The sequence below is a fragment of the Tasmannia lanceolata genome, unplaced genomic scaffold (genome assembly GCF_043159265.1).
Source record: "Tasmannia lanceolata isolate RefF3 unplaced genomic scaffold, GAP_Taslan_0.1 ptg000029l, whole genome shotgun sequence".
NCBI lineage: Eukaryota > Viridiplantae > Streptophyta > Magnoliopsida > Canellales > Winteraceae > Tasmannia > Tasmannia lanceolata.
Genome location: NW_027518706.1, coordinates 10,740,327 through 10,754,628, shown reverse-complemented (window position 1 = coordinate 10,754,628; position 14,302 = coordinate 10,740,327). Strand labels below are relative to the sequence as shown.

Genomic DNA, 14,302 nt, shown 5'->3' with positions numbered 1-14,302 from the left:
ACATCCTACACACTCTCAATAGTCTCCACGAACACTTGTTTTTATTTCGTAAGGAAATAACAGGTCAAAAAACTTATTACGGCCATTAGAAATTTCTTCAACACGATTAGAAAGTGCATGCTTCAAACCTGAATTTCCCTCTGCCAACCACTTATCACTATAAATCGAAGGACTATAGAATGCAAAGAATAATGCGCGTATGCGAAAACAGGGGTGTTATTTTTATTCCAACATTTGATTAAAATGTCATGCACCTTTATGTAAAAATCACTTGTATATGTAAGAAGATTCTTTTTATTAGTAAAAATTGCATATTGCACTTTTTTTATCATATTATCCCACATATCATATATTAAGTGCAAACATAGTTCATCAGAATCCGCAATCCTTATAATCTGAAGAATAGGTACAGCAACAATATCAGTTGTGCCTTCTCAATATCTTGTTCAGTAAGGAATTTCCAATCTTCATAAAAAACCATCTTTAAGAGATATTGTCTAAAGCTCTTTAACCCAGCCTAACATGATGATGCTTGAAGCAAAATGGGTTTCTTCTGCATTAAGAAGCCGAATGTGGGACGAGTATTTGTTGAATATGGTGGACACTTGAGAATGGTTGTAGATGAAAATTCGAAATATTTTTACTTCATCAATAAGAGAAATAATACAAATAAGTTGTTGAAATTGGCTTCTATCTTTTTCATCGGGTCCACAAATATTTTTCAGTGCCAAATTAAGTGTATACAACACATGGTTTCAGAAAGATATGTGCAAGCATCGCTTCAACTTGATGTCTAACATTTATACATCCTGGTGCATTATCTGTGATAACTTGCACAACATTTAATGGACCTACTTCAATAATCACATTAAGAAGAAGTTTTGCCATATAAACATTGTCTTTGTAAATTCTAGAAGCATCAATCGTTTACAGAAAAATAGGCCCACTAGAAAATAAAGCTAAAAAATTATCAAATAACAGCAATTATTCTCTGTCCACATGTCGCTAATGATAGAAACACCACGTTGAGGCCAATTATCCTTATTTAAACACATAATTTGCTCAATGTTAGCATTTTCCTAAGTCATCAAAACAAAACATGAGGTAAGCCAGCCCAAGGCACTGGTCTATTGGCGTTGAGTTGGCAGATACCTAAAAACTGGATTCATAACTCCTTATAATACAATTCCAGTTGAATAGAAGTATCGAGCAATCAAAGTATCTAACTCATCACATGCAGCAATAATAAAATATTGATTAATCTTTCTATCCCTTTTTCTTTTATTTTTAGTTCAATATCAGATGTAGGCAAGGGAATACGAGTCATACTGCCCGATGAGTAACAATTTTTTCATATTTCCTACCCAATCCATCAACTCATTAATGAAACTTATACCATCGTCATTGATAGCGTTGTACTTTCTAATTCTTTCTTTAAGAATTTAAAGTAAGTGTTTTAACTCGAGTATGCGAACCGTTAAAAGTATCATTGCAAAAACTGCATTTTAAACCCATACTCACACACCTAAACCGAAAGAGGCCGAACACTAGTCTTTATCTTTAACAAGTGTTCAGTTGCTAATGGGGGCATTATGTGGAGAGAGAGAGAGAGGTGTTTGGTAAAAAAAAAATTATGTGGAGAGAGAGAGGTGTTTGGTAAAAAAAATGCAGCTCAAAATTTCATTCTAGAAGCATATTTAGGTGATTTTTTTGGTAGGTAATATGGGATTGAACCCCCAACCTCTAGGTTAAGACCAATGTCTCGACCATTAAGCTAGAGGCTCAATACTCAACTCAACTAAGCCTTTGTCCCAAACTAGTTGGGGTCTGCTCCTTTAGAAAATTTTCATGAAGAAGCTAGAGGCTCAATCCCAAGATTCTCAATCATAGCCATTTTGTGTGGGAGAACCATCCATCCTGCATACCACAATTTCAAGATCTATGGCCACTAAAACATGAAGATTAGAGGAAGTCTAAACTGAAGGGTGCCCTCGCAAAAAAGAGTTGAAAGGGAGCCCTCATTGGCTGCACATCACCGTCACGTTTGACTTTTCAGCTATAATTAACACACGATGGTGATGTTCAGCCAATGGGGGAGTGATGATGCCGCAATCTGGCTGCACGATGTAGGGTGGCAGAGCTCCAATATGTATGAGATCTGCGCTCACAGAAAAAGCGTTAGGGGCCCCGGAGTTGTGGTTCCGAGGGACCACTCCAACGCTCAAGTCAGAAATCGGCAAACTAGAGGGAAATAGAAAGGCTAGAGGTAAAAGATGAGCGTTACCAGCTTGGTGTGCCATCGAGTGTGGGGGTTCTCTCATAGAGGAGTCCACAACTAGGTAGGAAACTTGCCTTCATAGGAGTCCTTCCTCATTGGGCGATTTCCTTAGAGATAAACACTGACTTCCCTTACAAGGAGTCGTTTTCAACTTTCTACCGTGGACAGATGACCTTTATGGAAGGTTTCCCTCCTCGAGTAGGACTCTCGGTGTGACTAACTTTCTTGTTCGGGGGTCGTTACCAATTTCCTGGGATGGGAGAATCCCTCTGGATCTTTCCTTCCGGCGGCTAGTTTGGTTTCTAATCCGAGAGGTGTGCCTAGTGTCAAGCATCAGAGGGGAGAGCGGATTTTATCCCTAACATATTGCCCACCACTTCCTCGAGCTGTCTTCGGGTCAGGGAAGTAGCTTTAGGCTTTGGGGTCTCTTAAGATCCCTTGGAACCTTTGATGAGGTGACTTTCGTATATCCCGTCGAGCTTACTGAAGTTCTTGGAAATACGGAGTATGTTCTTAGCGTACACGAATTTCTTGAAGGGATCGTCGTCTCTCGATGCAATGCAGACTCTAGGAGTCGAACGACACTTTTTAGGGTCTAGAGGATTGGCACGGACCTTTGCACTCTCTTGTCATGTTCTTCTGGGAATGATCGCGCCTTTCTCGAGAGCTATAGCGGTTGTTCGTGAATCGAGGCATTGTTTCTCATTAAACATGAAAATAAAAATTTCATCTCATTCTCGGCATTATTAGGGAGACACGTCTTGCAATCAAATTCAGTTGCATTGTTAAGAAGAATCCAGGTCATGTTATCAAATTTAGTTCCAAATGATGAAGTAACGATTTAGGAATTAGTGTTTCGTTTTTACCTCGACTCTTGGTGCGCTTGCGTTTCTTAGGATTAGAGCGCGGGTTTGTAACGTGTGAGCCGACTTCGATTTCCTCAGTGAACATTCTCAAAAACGCGTACAAATTTTCTAGGAAAGCGAGATTTGATGCAGCAAGAGAGAGCTCTGTCCTAGGGCTGGACATAAAACCTCTCTAAACCCTGTTAAAAATTTCGTCTGAGCAAACCGTAACACTAATTTATAGTTGAAATATGGCAATATATTCGTTATTATCTATAGGGATCGTTAATCTTGCGGCCCACTCTGATAATTTTCATGCATTTGTCAAATCAGAATAACAGATATCCTAAATCCATTGTTTTGATAATGGCACCTCTCTTCTCGTTTTACCCTTTCTTGATGAGACAGAACTAGTACGTGATCATGTAGACACCCCATTTTGATCGGACTAAAAAAATCCCAAAATCGATTAAAAACCAAATCCCGAAATCGAATAAAGTTCCCAACATTCGAGTCCTGGAATCGAATTCAGAATCTCCCAAAATCAAGTTTCAAGTTCCTGAAACTGATTCCCAAGTGTCCAAAAGAACTCGAAATTTCCAAAAACCGAACTTCAATTGCAAAGAGAACCGATTCGAGGCGAAAATTCCCTCATTGGCAAAACATTTTTGAAAATCCAGATAGCCCAGATGATCCCCCAGACCTCATTTGTACCCCTTATTTGAAAGCCCCAATCTCCCCTTGCATTTTCCCAAAATTTAGAAAATTTATGAAAATGCCCCTCGCATTTTGATATTTGCAACCCCCCCTATTTGAATCCCCAAATTCAATAATACTCGACCCCAACCTTATTTTGGTGTTTTCGCTAACCCATCTTGTCCGTTTGTGCGCAAAATGCTACCAAAAGGTAATTACCATCCCCAACAATGTTTGTGCAAAATTACACTGGAAACGGGTGAAAAGGGGAAGATAAGACGAGCTGAGTTTGTGCCATTGTCAAATCTGCGTATATTGATATCAGTCCTCAGATGCAAAGGAATAAAAGAAGATAAGACGATGAATTAGTGCAACTATCAGAAAATAGTTGAATTAATATCATTCCTCTTTGTTTGAAGTGAATTGGGGGGAATTAAGTGATTGGGGGGTGCCCAATGGAAAAACATGAGAAAAAATCATCACCACAATCTATAAATGGAGGTATGAGCTGGGGAGATGAGGGTTTTCTCCATTTTAGTGTTTTCTCCATTTAAGGAAAAACTAGAGATAGAGAGAGGGATTCTGGTTGCCTTCTCCGCCAACCTCGCCGGGATCCAACCACTCACTCCTCCATTGCCAACCCCTACAACCCCTAACATTCTTCATTAAACCCATTTTGCTCACCCATCATCTTCTCAAACCTCAAATCACCTCCCTGACTGAACCCATTTTCATCAAGCCATCTTCTCCGGCCAAACTTTCCCTACCGCCGAGGTCCTCCGATCACTTCCATTGCTCCGGCTGCCGATCTCCTCCATTCGGCAATCACCAGTGCACATCGCCTTCCTCTCTCTCACTCAGTTAGTGCTTTACAAAGAAAATACAGAGAAGGAGAAGCTTGGAGAAGAAGATCGGAGTTCTAACCATATTCCGGCGGTTTTCTCCGGCAAGCTCACCATTCTCTGAGCACCCCGTGCGGATCCGGCCATTCCCCCTTCTTATGACCACCATTTCCATCACTAGCCCATTGCTCCGCTTCCTTTTATTCCTTTTCCGGTCACTATCTCCGATCTCCGGCAAGCCTTTGCCATTTTCTTCGACCACCACCAACCCTAAGATCCCATTCTAGTTTCTTCTTCCCCAACCCATCAAACCCTCGGCCCTGCAAACTCGCCTTCTCCGCTACCATTTCCGGCAATACTCTTCAATTTCCAGCAATCCTGACGTTCTCCGATCTAAACTCTCCATCACCACCGCCATGAGACCCTTCACTCTCCCCCTAAGCCAACACCATCATTGATTCCATCCCTATCCCCATCCCTCCCTGATCTGACCATGTCTCTCTCAATTCTAGAGCAGAAACAAAAAAGGGGGCTGAGTATTTCATTTTGGGGCTAGAGTTTCAAGCTAGAAAGAAAGAAGAAAAAAGCCCACGAGCTGGTCCATTCGTTTGTGTTTGTCGTCGACGAAACCACGGCCGACTTTCCGATGACGAAAAATGCAAACTCCAATATTGCCTCGATCGACGTCACGCACCGCTTTGTCTCATCCTTCACCGACGGCTGCTAGCACACTGAGATCGTATTTGCCATCACCGGCTCTAGACCGTCGGTGGCTAACATTTTGACCAGCTCCGGCAACCCGAATTGGAGCTTGTCCGCGAGAATCCTTGGAAGGAAAGATCGCTCTGGCAACTTGTCCCTTATATCCGGCATCAGGATTCATTTTCCCTCCACAAGATTCCCCTGCCGGAAGAACGTCCCGACCTCCACCTGAAAGTGATTATGCCTGAATCCGGTAATATTTAACAGATTGCATCTCTTCCTGTAAAGATATGCGAACGCACCAATCTTGTTGTTTCAGAAATCTCTCATTCGCTGTCATTTCTACCAATCAATCAACTCATATTGCAGTCCATTTCCGTGTTTGATAATGTGGCGAGTGATGTTAGTAGGGGATTTGAGGGCGCAGAAAAGTTTTTCAGAGGAGCTGGAGTGGATGTGGGAAGAGAGGGTGTGGGAGTCTATGTAATGGGAGAAGAGGGCCAGTTGCGTGGCATTTAATGGCGAGGATTTGGCGAGGAGAATGTCGGGGATTTGATTGGAGGGGAAGAGACGGGCCTAGTGGTGGAGGGATGCTTTTGCGGGAGAAAGGGTTGAGGAAGGAGGAGGCGGAGGCGGAAGAGAAAGAAGCGGAGAAGAGACTCCATTTTTATTTTGCCACAAACTGTGGAATTTAGGGGCCTTAAATAGAAGCCCACAAGAGTCTGTTTCTACCATTCCTATCTTTTAGGCTCACCAAATTATCATTACCGCCTTTCTGCCCGTTTCTTTAGGCGTTAATGAGAAGTCATGCAGAACAAGCCCCGAGTTGGTTGAAGAGAAAAAGGAATGTCATGTGGGGCCCGCAACATACATTTCTCTCTTCAACCAACTCAGTGCGTGTTCGACATGACTTCTCATTAACATCACTAGCCACGTCATCAAATGCGGGAACGGACTGCAAGATGAGTTGACCGGTAGAAATGATAGTGAATGAGTGGATTTCATAAACAACAAGATTGGTGTGTTCGCATATCTTTACGGGAAGAGATCCAATCTATGAAGCATGGGTACGGGTACGGGGTGCGGGTACGACACGACACGGGTACGTGGGTACGTGATTTGCCAAAAAAACTGGGTGCGGGTACGTTCAAGTACGCCGAATATAATAATATATTTTAATATTTTATTATATATTTATAAAAATAAAAAAAAATAAAATTGTAGAGCAATCAAATAACAATAACATCACCAAAATGGAAAATTCTAATATTGCTCTTGATTTCATAAGTGATTAAGTTCCATATTTCAGAACATGAGGCATCAATACATCATTCATTAGAAAAAAAAGTCTGTCACCAGTGTGTTGACCAGTGCCTGACAAGATGAATAATTTTTAGAGACCAAATTATGAGATTATTTTTACCGGACTTTTGGGATTTAATAATGTTTGGACACGATAGATTTTATGAATTTTTAAAATTTGAAAAATACCCCACCGTTTGGAAGTTAAGAAAGTTAAAATTTTGACCCGACCCTTTTTCTTTGAATTTTGTACTAGAACTGGAGAGTTGACTTTTTTTCCTTTTAGATTTGGGTGTTGAAACTATTTTTAATAAATCCAAAAAGGGGTATTCCGTTATTTACATGTAAATCTTAAGTAAATGGATACCGAGTACAGGAAAGTAGAGAGAAGTACAGGAGAGGAAAGAGAAGCAACAGGAAGAAGCAGGACCTGTCGGGTACGCGTGGTGCGCACCCGACACGCACCCAACCACCAAAACTATTTCTTTTCTTTTTTTTTAAATGGGGTACGTACCCCGGACGTACCCGGGGCGTACCCGGACATACCCGCACCCCATACGTGTCGGGTGCGGGAGCCCCGAGAGAGTACCCGTGCTTCCTAGGATCCAATCCATTAAATATTACCGGATTCAGGCATAGTCACTTTGAGGTGGAGGCCGGGACGTTCTTCCAGCAGGGGGATCATGTAGAGGGAAAACGAATCCCAACACCGGATATAAGGGGGACAAGTTGCCGTAAGGATTCTTCCTTCTGAGGATTCTCGCGAACCAGCTCCAATTCATGTTGCCGGAGCTGGTCAAAATATTAGCCGCCAACGATTTAGAGTCGGTGATGGCGAATACGATCTCGGTGTGCGAGCAGCCGCCGGTGAAGGACGAGACGAAGCGGTGCGTGACGTCGATCGAGGCAATGTCGAAGTTTGCATTTTCCGTCATCGGAAAGTCGGCGACCACAAACGGATGGGGTCAGACTCTGGTCATCGGAAAAGGGGTGGCGAGGAATGTGACAAGATCGGTGGTGTCATGTCATGAGAGCTTCTTTCCGTATTTGGTATATTATTGTCATGAGTGATGGTGTATGACGTAGAATTATTGGAGGAGGAGAGCGAAAAGAAGGTGAACGACGAGGTGGGGATTTGTCATTTGGAAACGACCCAGTGGAGTGCCACGCACGCTGCTTTCATGGCATTGGGATCGGGGCCTTGAGATATCGAGGTCTACCACTGGATATTTGGGAATGATTTAATTTGGGTTGAAAGTCGGTAGGTTGTGGGCACGCTATTATTATGAATAAATGCAAGCTATTATTATGGATAAATGCAATCGATTTTTACGGGTTTGATCTAGCATTTATGATTAGGCTCTTTTTTAATCATGGATTTGCTAAGAAATTTCATAAAAAAGCATTTCGCATTGCACCACAAAAGTCACAAAGCCTCATTTTAAACAGAGTTGTCTTTTTAATTTAATTCTGGTGAGATGGTTGTCCTCTTCACATGCAAATGTATGTCCCGAAACACCTTTTATCGAAGTGGGGCCAACGTACTTACCTTTTCTTTTAAAGCTTTATTTGTTTCCATAAAGGTTGGACTGTTAATGGCGATTTTGTTTGTGAAATAGTCTCTGCAATTGATGAAACTTCTCTATGTGGTTTCTGTATTGTGGTTTGGCTATAAATGTGGTTTCTCTTAGCAAGCTGATATAAACCGAGAGCTCATGAGCATAATGAGTTGAACTATATTCACTCTTTTAAATTCGATGGTGGCTTATGTTTCATGAGTTGTTCTGAGATAACATAGGTTTACCTCCACTCCAACCATACTCTCCTACGTGTCTACTTAATTCTTACTTAGAAGACTTCCACAACCAGTCATAAGCTGAATGTTTTAAGATTTAATTCTCGACCCCGGTTGCCAATGGCTCACTTTAAGTGAATTGAGTGAGGACCATAAATGAGTTCTGAACAGTCTCCATGCAACTCCAAGCTGAAGAATATCTCTGAGTATAGTGTAAGGGCTCGTTTAAGAGACTTCCAATATGGGGCAAGTTTATCTTTCTGTTTGTTTGCTTTTATTGTTTGTTTCTCTCATGTACAGTTGGGAATGACCCCCTTGGTCATCTTTTATGAATGAAATCTGCTACCATTAAAAAAAAAGACTTCCAAATTGGTTAAAATTCAGAATTAGTAAGCATTTTCCACTGTCCCGTATTTGGCATATAATTGTGGCTCTCCATAGAAGTTACCTAGGGCGAATTTCTAGAGTTTCATTGCTTTTAGCCTTCAAATACTCGACCCATCTTCTTTGAATGGCTTACCAATATCATTCCAATTTACCAAGTGATATTTTCTACACTCTTTTTTCGTTCTATAAGAGGTTTCTTTAGAGCTGCTTGATTTATTTATTTATTTGAATGGCTACTTGATTTTGTTTAATAAAAACACTAGATGAAGGAAAAGCGATATATGATCATGGTTTTAAATTCATGCCAAAACGAAACGAAGCAGCCGAAAAATTTCGATTTCGGCTGCCACCGAAACGAAATCTTCTTGGATTCAGAAAATTACAACATTTTCGCATAAAATTTCAGGAGGAATTTTGCCTGAAATTTTGATACTTCGTTAATGTTTCGATCGAAATATGCGAAACATGCAACTTTTCATATATATGGGGGGGGGGAGCAAAGTTTATGTCGAAATGGCAACATTTCGACAAAAAACCTGACAGAAATCAACTCCACTGGTAGAGAAGAGAAGAAAAACAAGATACCTTTAAGATATTTCTAAAAAACAATAAAAAAAAACCAGTGGCAAAGAATCTTACTTGGATTTTGGCCATGATTTTATACCGAAATGTTTCCGTAATTTTACAAGATTTAGGCCAAATTTTAGTACTGAAACTAAAACCGAAATTTAAAACCTTGGTCCTATTATGCCTTAGTGGCTAACTGTCCCTCTTCCGGTCTTCCCCTTGTTTCTCAGTTATTTGGAAATACAACGTATCTGTGCACGCTATTGCTTTTCTTTAGTGCATGATGCATGATGAATGATACAATTCTTACCAGAAACCAGTTAGCCAAAAGGAATATTTGTGGCCAACTGGATTGTTACTTCTGCAACAATCCTGGAGAAACCCCCCGACCACATCGTAATTCATTGCCAAGTGGATTGTCACACATCTATAGATGCGGCATATCGAGGATATGTATCAGTTTTTCAAGTATCTAACATGATTTCCCTGGATACAATACCATGCAACAACCTCATCACCAGTAGGCAGTAAGAAACTTTGGCAATCAACAACCTAAGATATTATATATTCAACAATTGATTTAGTCTATCTTCCAAAGTGAAATACCATTCTTTGTAGTTGCACGTGTGTTCTCCTCACCAAAGCAAAGGGGTTTTAGGGTTTCAACTTTCAAGCATACAAAATCAGTTCCATATAACAGAAAACACGTGTTGGATGTTTTTCTTTTTCTTTTTCTTTTTTTTAATGGTAACACTTGTTGGTTGTTTATCCACCTTGCAATTAAAATTTAGCCTCTAAATCATTCACGAATCCCAATGGAACGATAAATAAGATAAAAACTATTCAGAGGATGACCAACAATGGAATTGGAATTTAGAACTCGCACAAACAATACCATGCAAGTTTTTAAAAGAGGATATCATTGGGCATTACTTAAAATGCCTAAAAGCAAATTTAATTCAAAAAATAATCCTAATGAAATCAGCATACCACCTCACCAAAATAAAACAATTGACACACCTATGGACTTTTAAAAACTCAATAATCCTATTGAAATGTCTAAATATATTTGCACCAGAACAGAAAGACCTGAAAAGTACAAAAACCAAAAGCTTTTGTATAATCAAAATAGTGTCAAGTCGGGATGGAAAAAAATGTACACCCTTCTAAATGTTTAAAAAATAAATGCAGTAAACAAACTTTAATTATATCATTCAAAAAAAAAAATTAAATTACTTTATGGTAGATCCTCCCTTCCCAATTATGCCTCCACAAGAGCTATTTGGAACAATGAGCCTCACTTTTGATGTAGCGTCAATATCATCACCATCTTCAACATGCACCTGCCAAATACAACAAATCAGCAGGGAATCTCATGCATATGGAAAAATAAAATATTCAGACAAAATAAAGAAATAAAGGCAAAATACAAAAACTACCTCACTAAACAATTTTTCAAGGATAATTTCGGTTGCCTTAATTATTTCATCGAATGCTCCAGTGATCATGATTATCCTATCAGATGTTCCTGGGAAAAATTCATGATTGCGTGACAATTGAATGCGAGCTCCAGAGCGCGACTGAAATTCAGTAATTGTCGAGCCACCTTTTCCAATGACAGACCCAGCTGCTGCATTTGATACAAGGAACCTAATGTACATAGACTTCTCCTTATCATCTGAATGAGCAGCCATAGATAAACTAGATTTAGCAAGAGAAAAACCAGCTGGCCTATATATTATACATATATATACATCTAGATATGTATACATATAGACATATATACATATACATACAGAGAGAAAGATTCGACAAAATATCAGGTGAGAATGGAATTGTTGGAGCAGCTCAAGAAAAGGAAAAAATCAAAAAGAGAAGGGCAATATGATTCAACGAGTACACCCACTTCAACAAATTACATATTAAACCAAGTCAATCTACCATATGAGAGAATTAAGGTTGACTGGTATAAAAATTTTGAATATCAAAACTAACTACTATTCAAAAGATTTAGACTAGTAGAGGCATTAAAACAACATATACATAATCCAGATATACTCAACTCAACTCAACTACGCCTTTGTCCCAAACTAGTTGGGGTCGGCTAATGAATCCTTTAGAAATTTTTCATGAAGAAGGTGAAAGGATCTACCCGGCTCAAAATGACTAAGTCTAATCCTGACACTAGTTGGGTTCGCCTACATGGATCATTTTCTTCCATTCAATCCTATCCAAGGTCATATTCTCTGTTATGTTCCTAGCCCTCAAGTCTTTCCTCACTGTTTCTACCCAAGTTGTTTTCGGTCTGCCCCTACCTCTTTTTACTCCATCAACTTGGCACGAGTCACTTCTTCTCACCGGAGCATCCAAAGGCCTACATTGGATATGCCCAAACCATCTTAAGCGGTGCTCTCTCATCTTCTTCTCAATTGGTGCCACCCCCACCCTTTTACGAATGTCTACATTTTTAATTCGATCTAACCTTGTGTGGCCGCACGTCGATCTAAGCATTCGCATTTCCGCTATACTCATCTTATGCACATGATGCTTCTTGGTGGCCCAACATTCTGAGCCGTACAGCATGGCTGGCCTCACAGCAATCTTATAAAACTTTCCCTTCAAGTTGGTAGGTGTTTTACGATCGCACAGAGCTCCTGAAGCATGCTTCCACTTCAACCAACTTGCTCTTATTCAATGGTTAACATCCTCTTCAATCTCTCCTTCCTTACGTAAGATTGAACCAAGATAGCAAAAGATATCCCTCTTAGATACCTCTTGTCGAGACATATTTACTACATCCTCACCCCTTCTCCTTACATTACTAAAGTTGCACTCCATATACTCTGACATAATCTAGATATAAAAAGGATAAATTATTAGTTCATCAAAACTAACTACTATCCAAAAGATTTAGGCTAGTAGGGGCATTAAAACAACATATACACAATCCAGATATAAAAAGGATAAATTATTAGTTCTATAAAATTATTTGCATTCTGCAAGAATGAGGGTGAACCAGCAGCTCAATGGAAGGTACTAAACACCGGAACAAGACACCAGAACATTGCCCAGCTTACTTGTGAAAATTAAAGTTACCAATAGAAACGCTCAACACAATGTACTCATTAAAAGAATTAAACTACAACAAATGTGGCTAGTATATTGGCCATTAAAGGAAGGAGGCCTACTCAAATTTTAGGTTTCCATAAAGGATTGGCGATGTGGGCAGTATCATATTGTGGTGGGACCTCAGGTGCCAAGAACAAATATTTACCTATGTTATCGATGTAGTGTAAAGAGGACACGCACAAAATGCGGAAGAAATGTCATTACCTATCACCAACTAAAATCTATCTTTATACACAAGTACTGTCATGCACCCAAAACCTATCTAGGGAACTACCTATAATCCCACCCACGGCCAACCCAACCCATATCTGTTACTACAAATTTTGCAGCAAAGGCATCACTTGAATATGAATGTAAGTTAACCCGAAGACTAGCGGGAGTAGCTACAATGAGGGTTATCCTCCCACCAAACGATTTAATAGCTCTTCGTCCACAAAGATAATCCCATTTTAAACTAAGTCACCAACCAAACTGAAGGCACTTTTGAAGGGATACCAATGGTTTTTGACATATAGCCTGATCTATCACAATGTATAATGAGAGGGGACTAATAATAGCACTCTTCTTCTTATTTTACACATTCTTTATTAGATGTTAAAGGCTATTAAAAATACTGGAAAGCTATCATCAGCCTGTAAGAAAAAATTGCAAACTCAAGAACCCTCTCCCCTTGCCTCCCTTATCTTCATTTCATGGGTTGGGTTGAGTTTGCTGGCTAATTGGTCTGTCAATTTTACATTGGGCTGGGTTTGGGAAGAGTTTCTTGAGCCCACCTTGTGTTGTGTTGGTTTCGGACCTTTGAGTTTAAATTTTTAGACTCGAGTACTCACGACCTGAGAAAACCCAGCCCAACTATCACCCTTTAATCCTTTATCACAAAAGGGGGTGATGGTATCATCTCCCATGGAGATAAGGCATTAATTTGATAAAAACGTCATTTATAGGCTTACTTATCACCAATATATTGTGATCTCTAGAATTTTCATGTCGTTTGATCAGTGAGATATTACCAATTTCAATATAAATTTATTTTACTTACAATTATTAATATATTATTAAGTTACTGGGATTTGCTAGGGAATTTCACAGAAAGGCATTTTGCGGCTAACTTTTGCATGAGAGAACAGCCACCTCATACGAATTAAAAGAATAAGACAAAATCTGCTGAAAGTGAGCCTGTGTGGCTGTTCTCTCATGCAAAAGTCAGCCTTGAAATGCCTTTCCGCAGAATTCCCTAGCAAATCGCTAAGTTAATATATTTATAAGTTTTAAGATATTGATTGCGGATATATTGGCAATATATGGATGATAAATCAACATATAGAGATACTATATGTAATTGATAAATTTATAATAAATTTTTGTGTGACTATGATGCCTACGACAAGAGGGAACCCATAGTATGTGATTGGGAGATGATCACCACCAGAAAAAAACTTCAAGTCTCATTTGCTACATTAACAACCACCGACAAACCTTTATCCAGGCTCCTTCTTAAACAAGAACCACTTCAAACCACCTTAAAATTGTTCACAAATCATGTTTATGCATTCCACTTCCGTTACCCCCCAGAAAAATCCATTAATTGCAAAAGAAAAAAAAACAATTGAAACCACCTTAAAATAACTAACAGATCTTGAATATGCTCTCCACTCTCGTTACCAAAAAATCATCCATTAATCGAAGATGAAAAAATATTAGGAACGGGACTATTCTCTTTGAACCCTTCAACTAAGCCCTTTTATTCCCAAGTAGGCAA

The 14,302-nt window shown here is 39.6% G+C and overlaps 1 protein-coding gene across 3 annotated transcripts in view; it reads right to left on the bottom strand.

Annotated features, from left to right (window-relative positions):
* Nucleotides 1-14,302, bottom strand: part of LOC143859346 (protein BTR1-like) — a 41,971-nt gene that overhangs the window by 25,157 nt on the left and 2,512 nt on the right. For all 3 annotated transcript variants that reach the window (XM_077370068.1, XM_077370069.1, XM_077370070.1), the window contains exons 2-3: nt 10,854-11,092; nt 10,651-10,757 (exon numbers count right to left, since the gene is read on the bottom strand). In XM_077370068.1, coding sequence (XP_077226183.1) covers nt 10,651-10,757; nt 10,854-11,092 — 346 coding nt within the window. The remainder of the gene's footprint in view (nt 1-10,650; nt 10,758-10,853; nt 11,093-14,302) is intronic.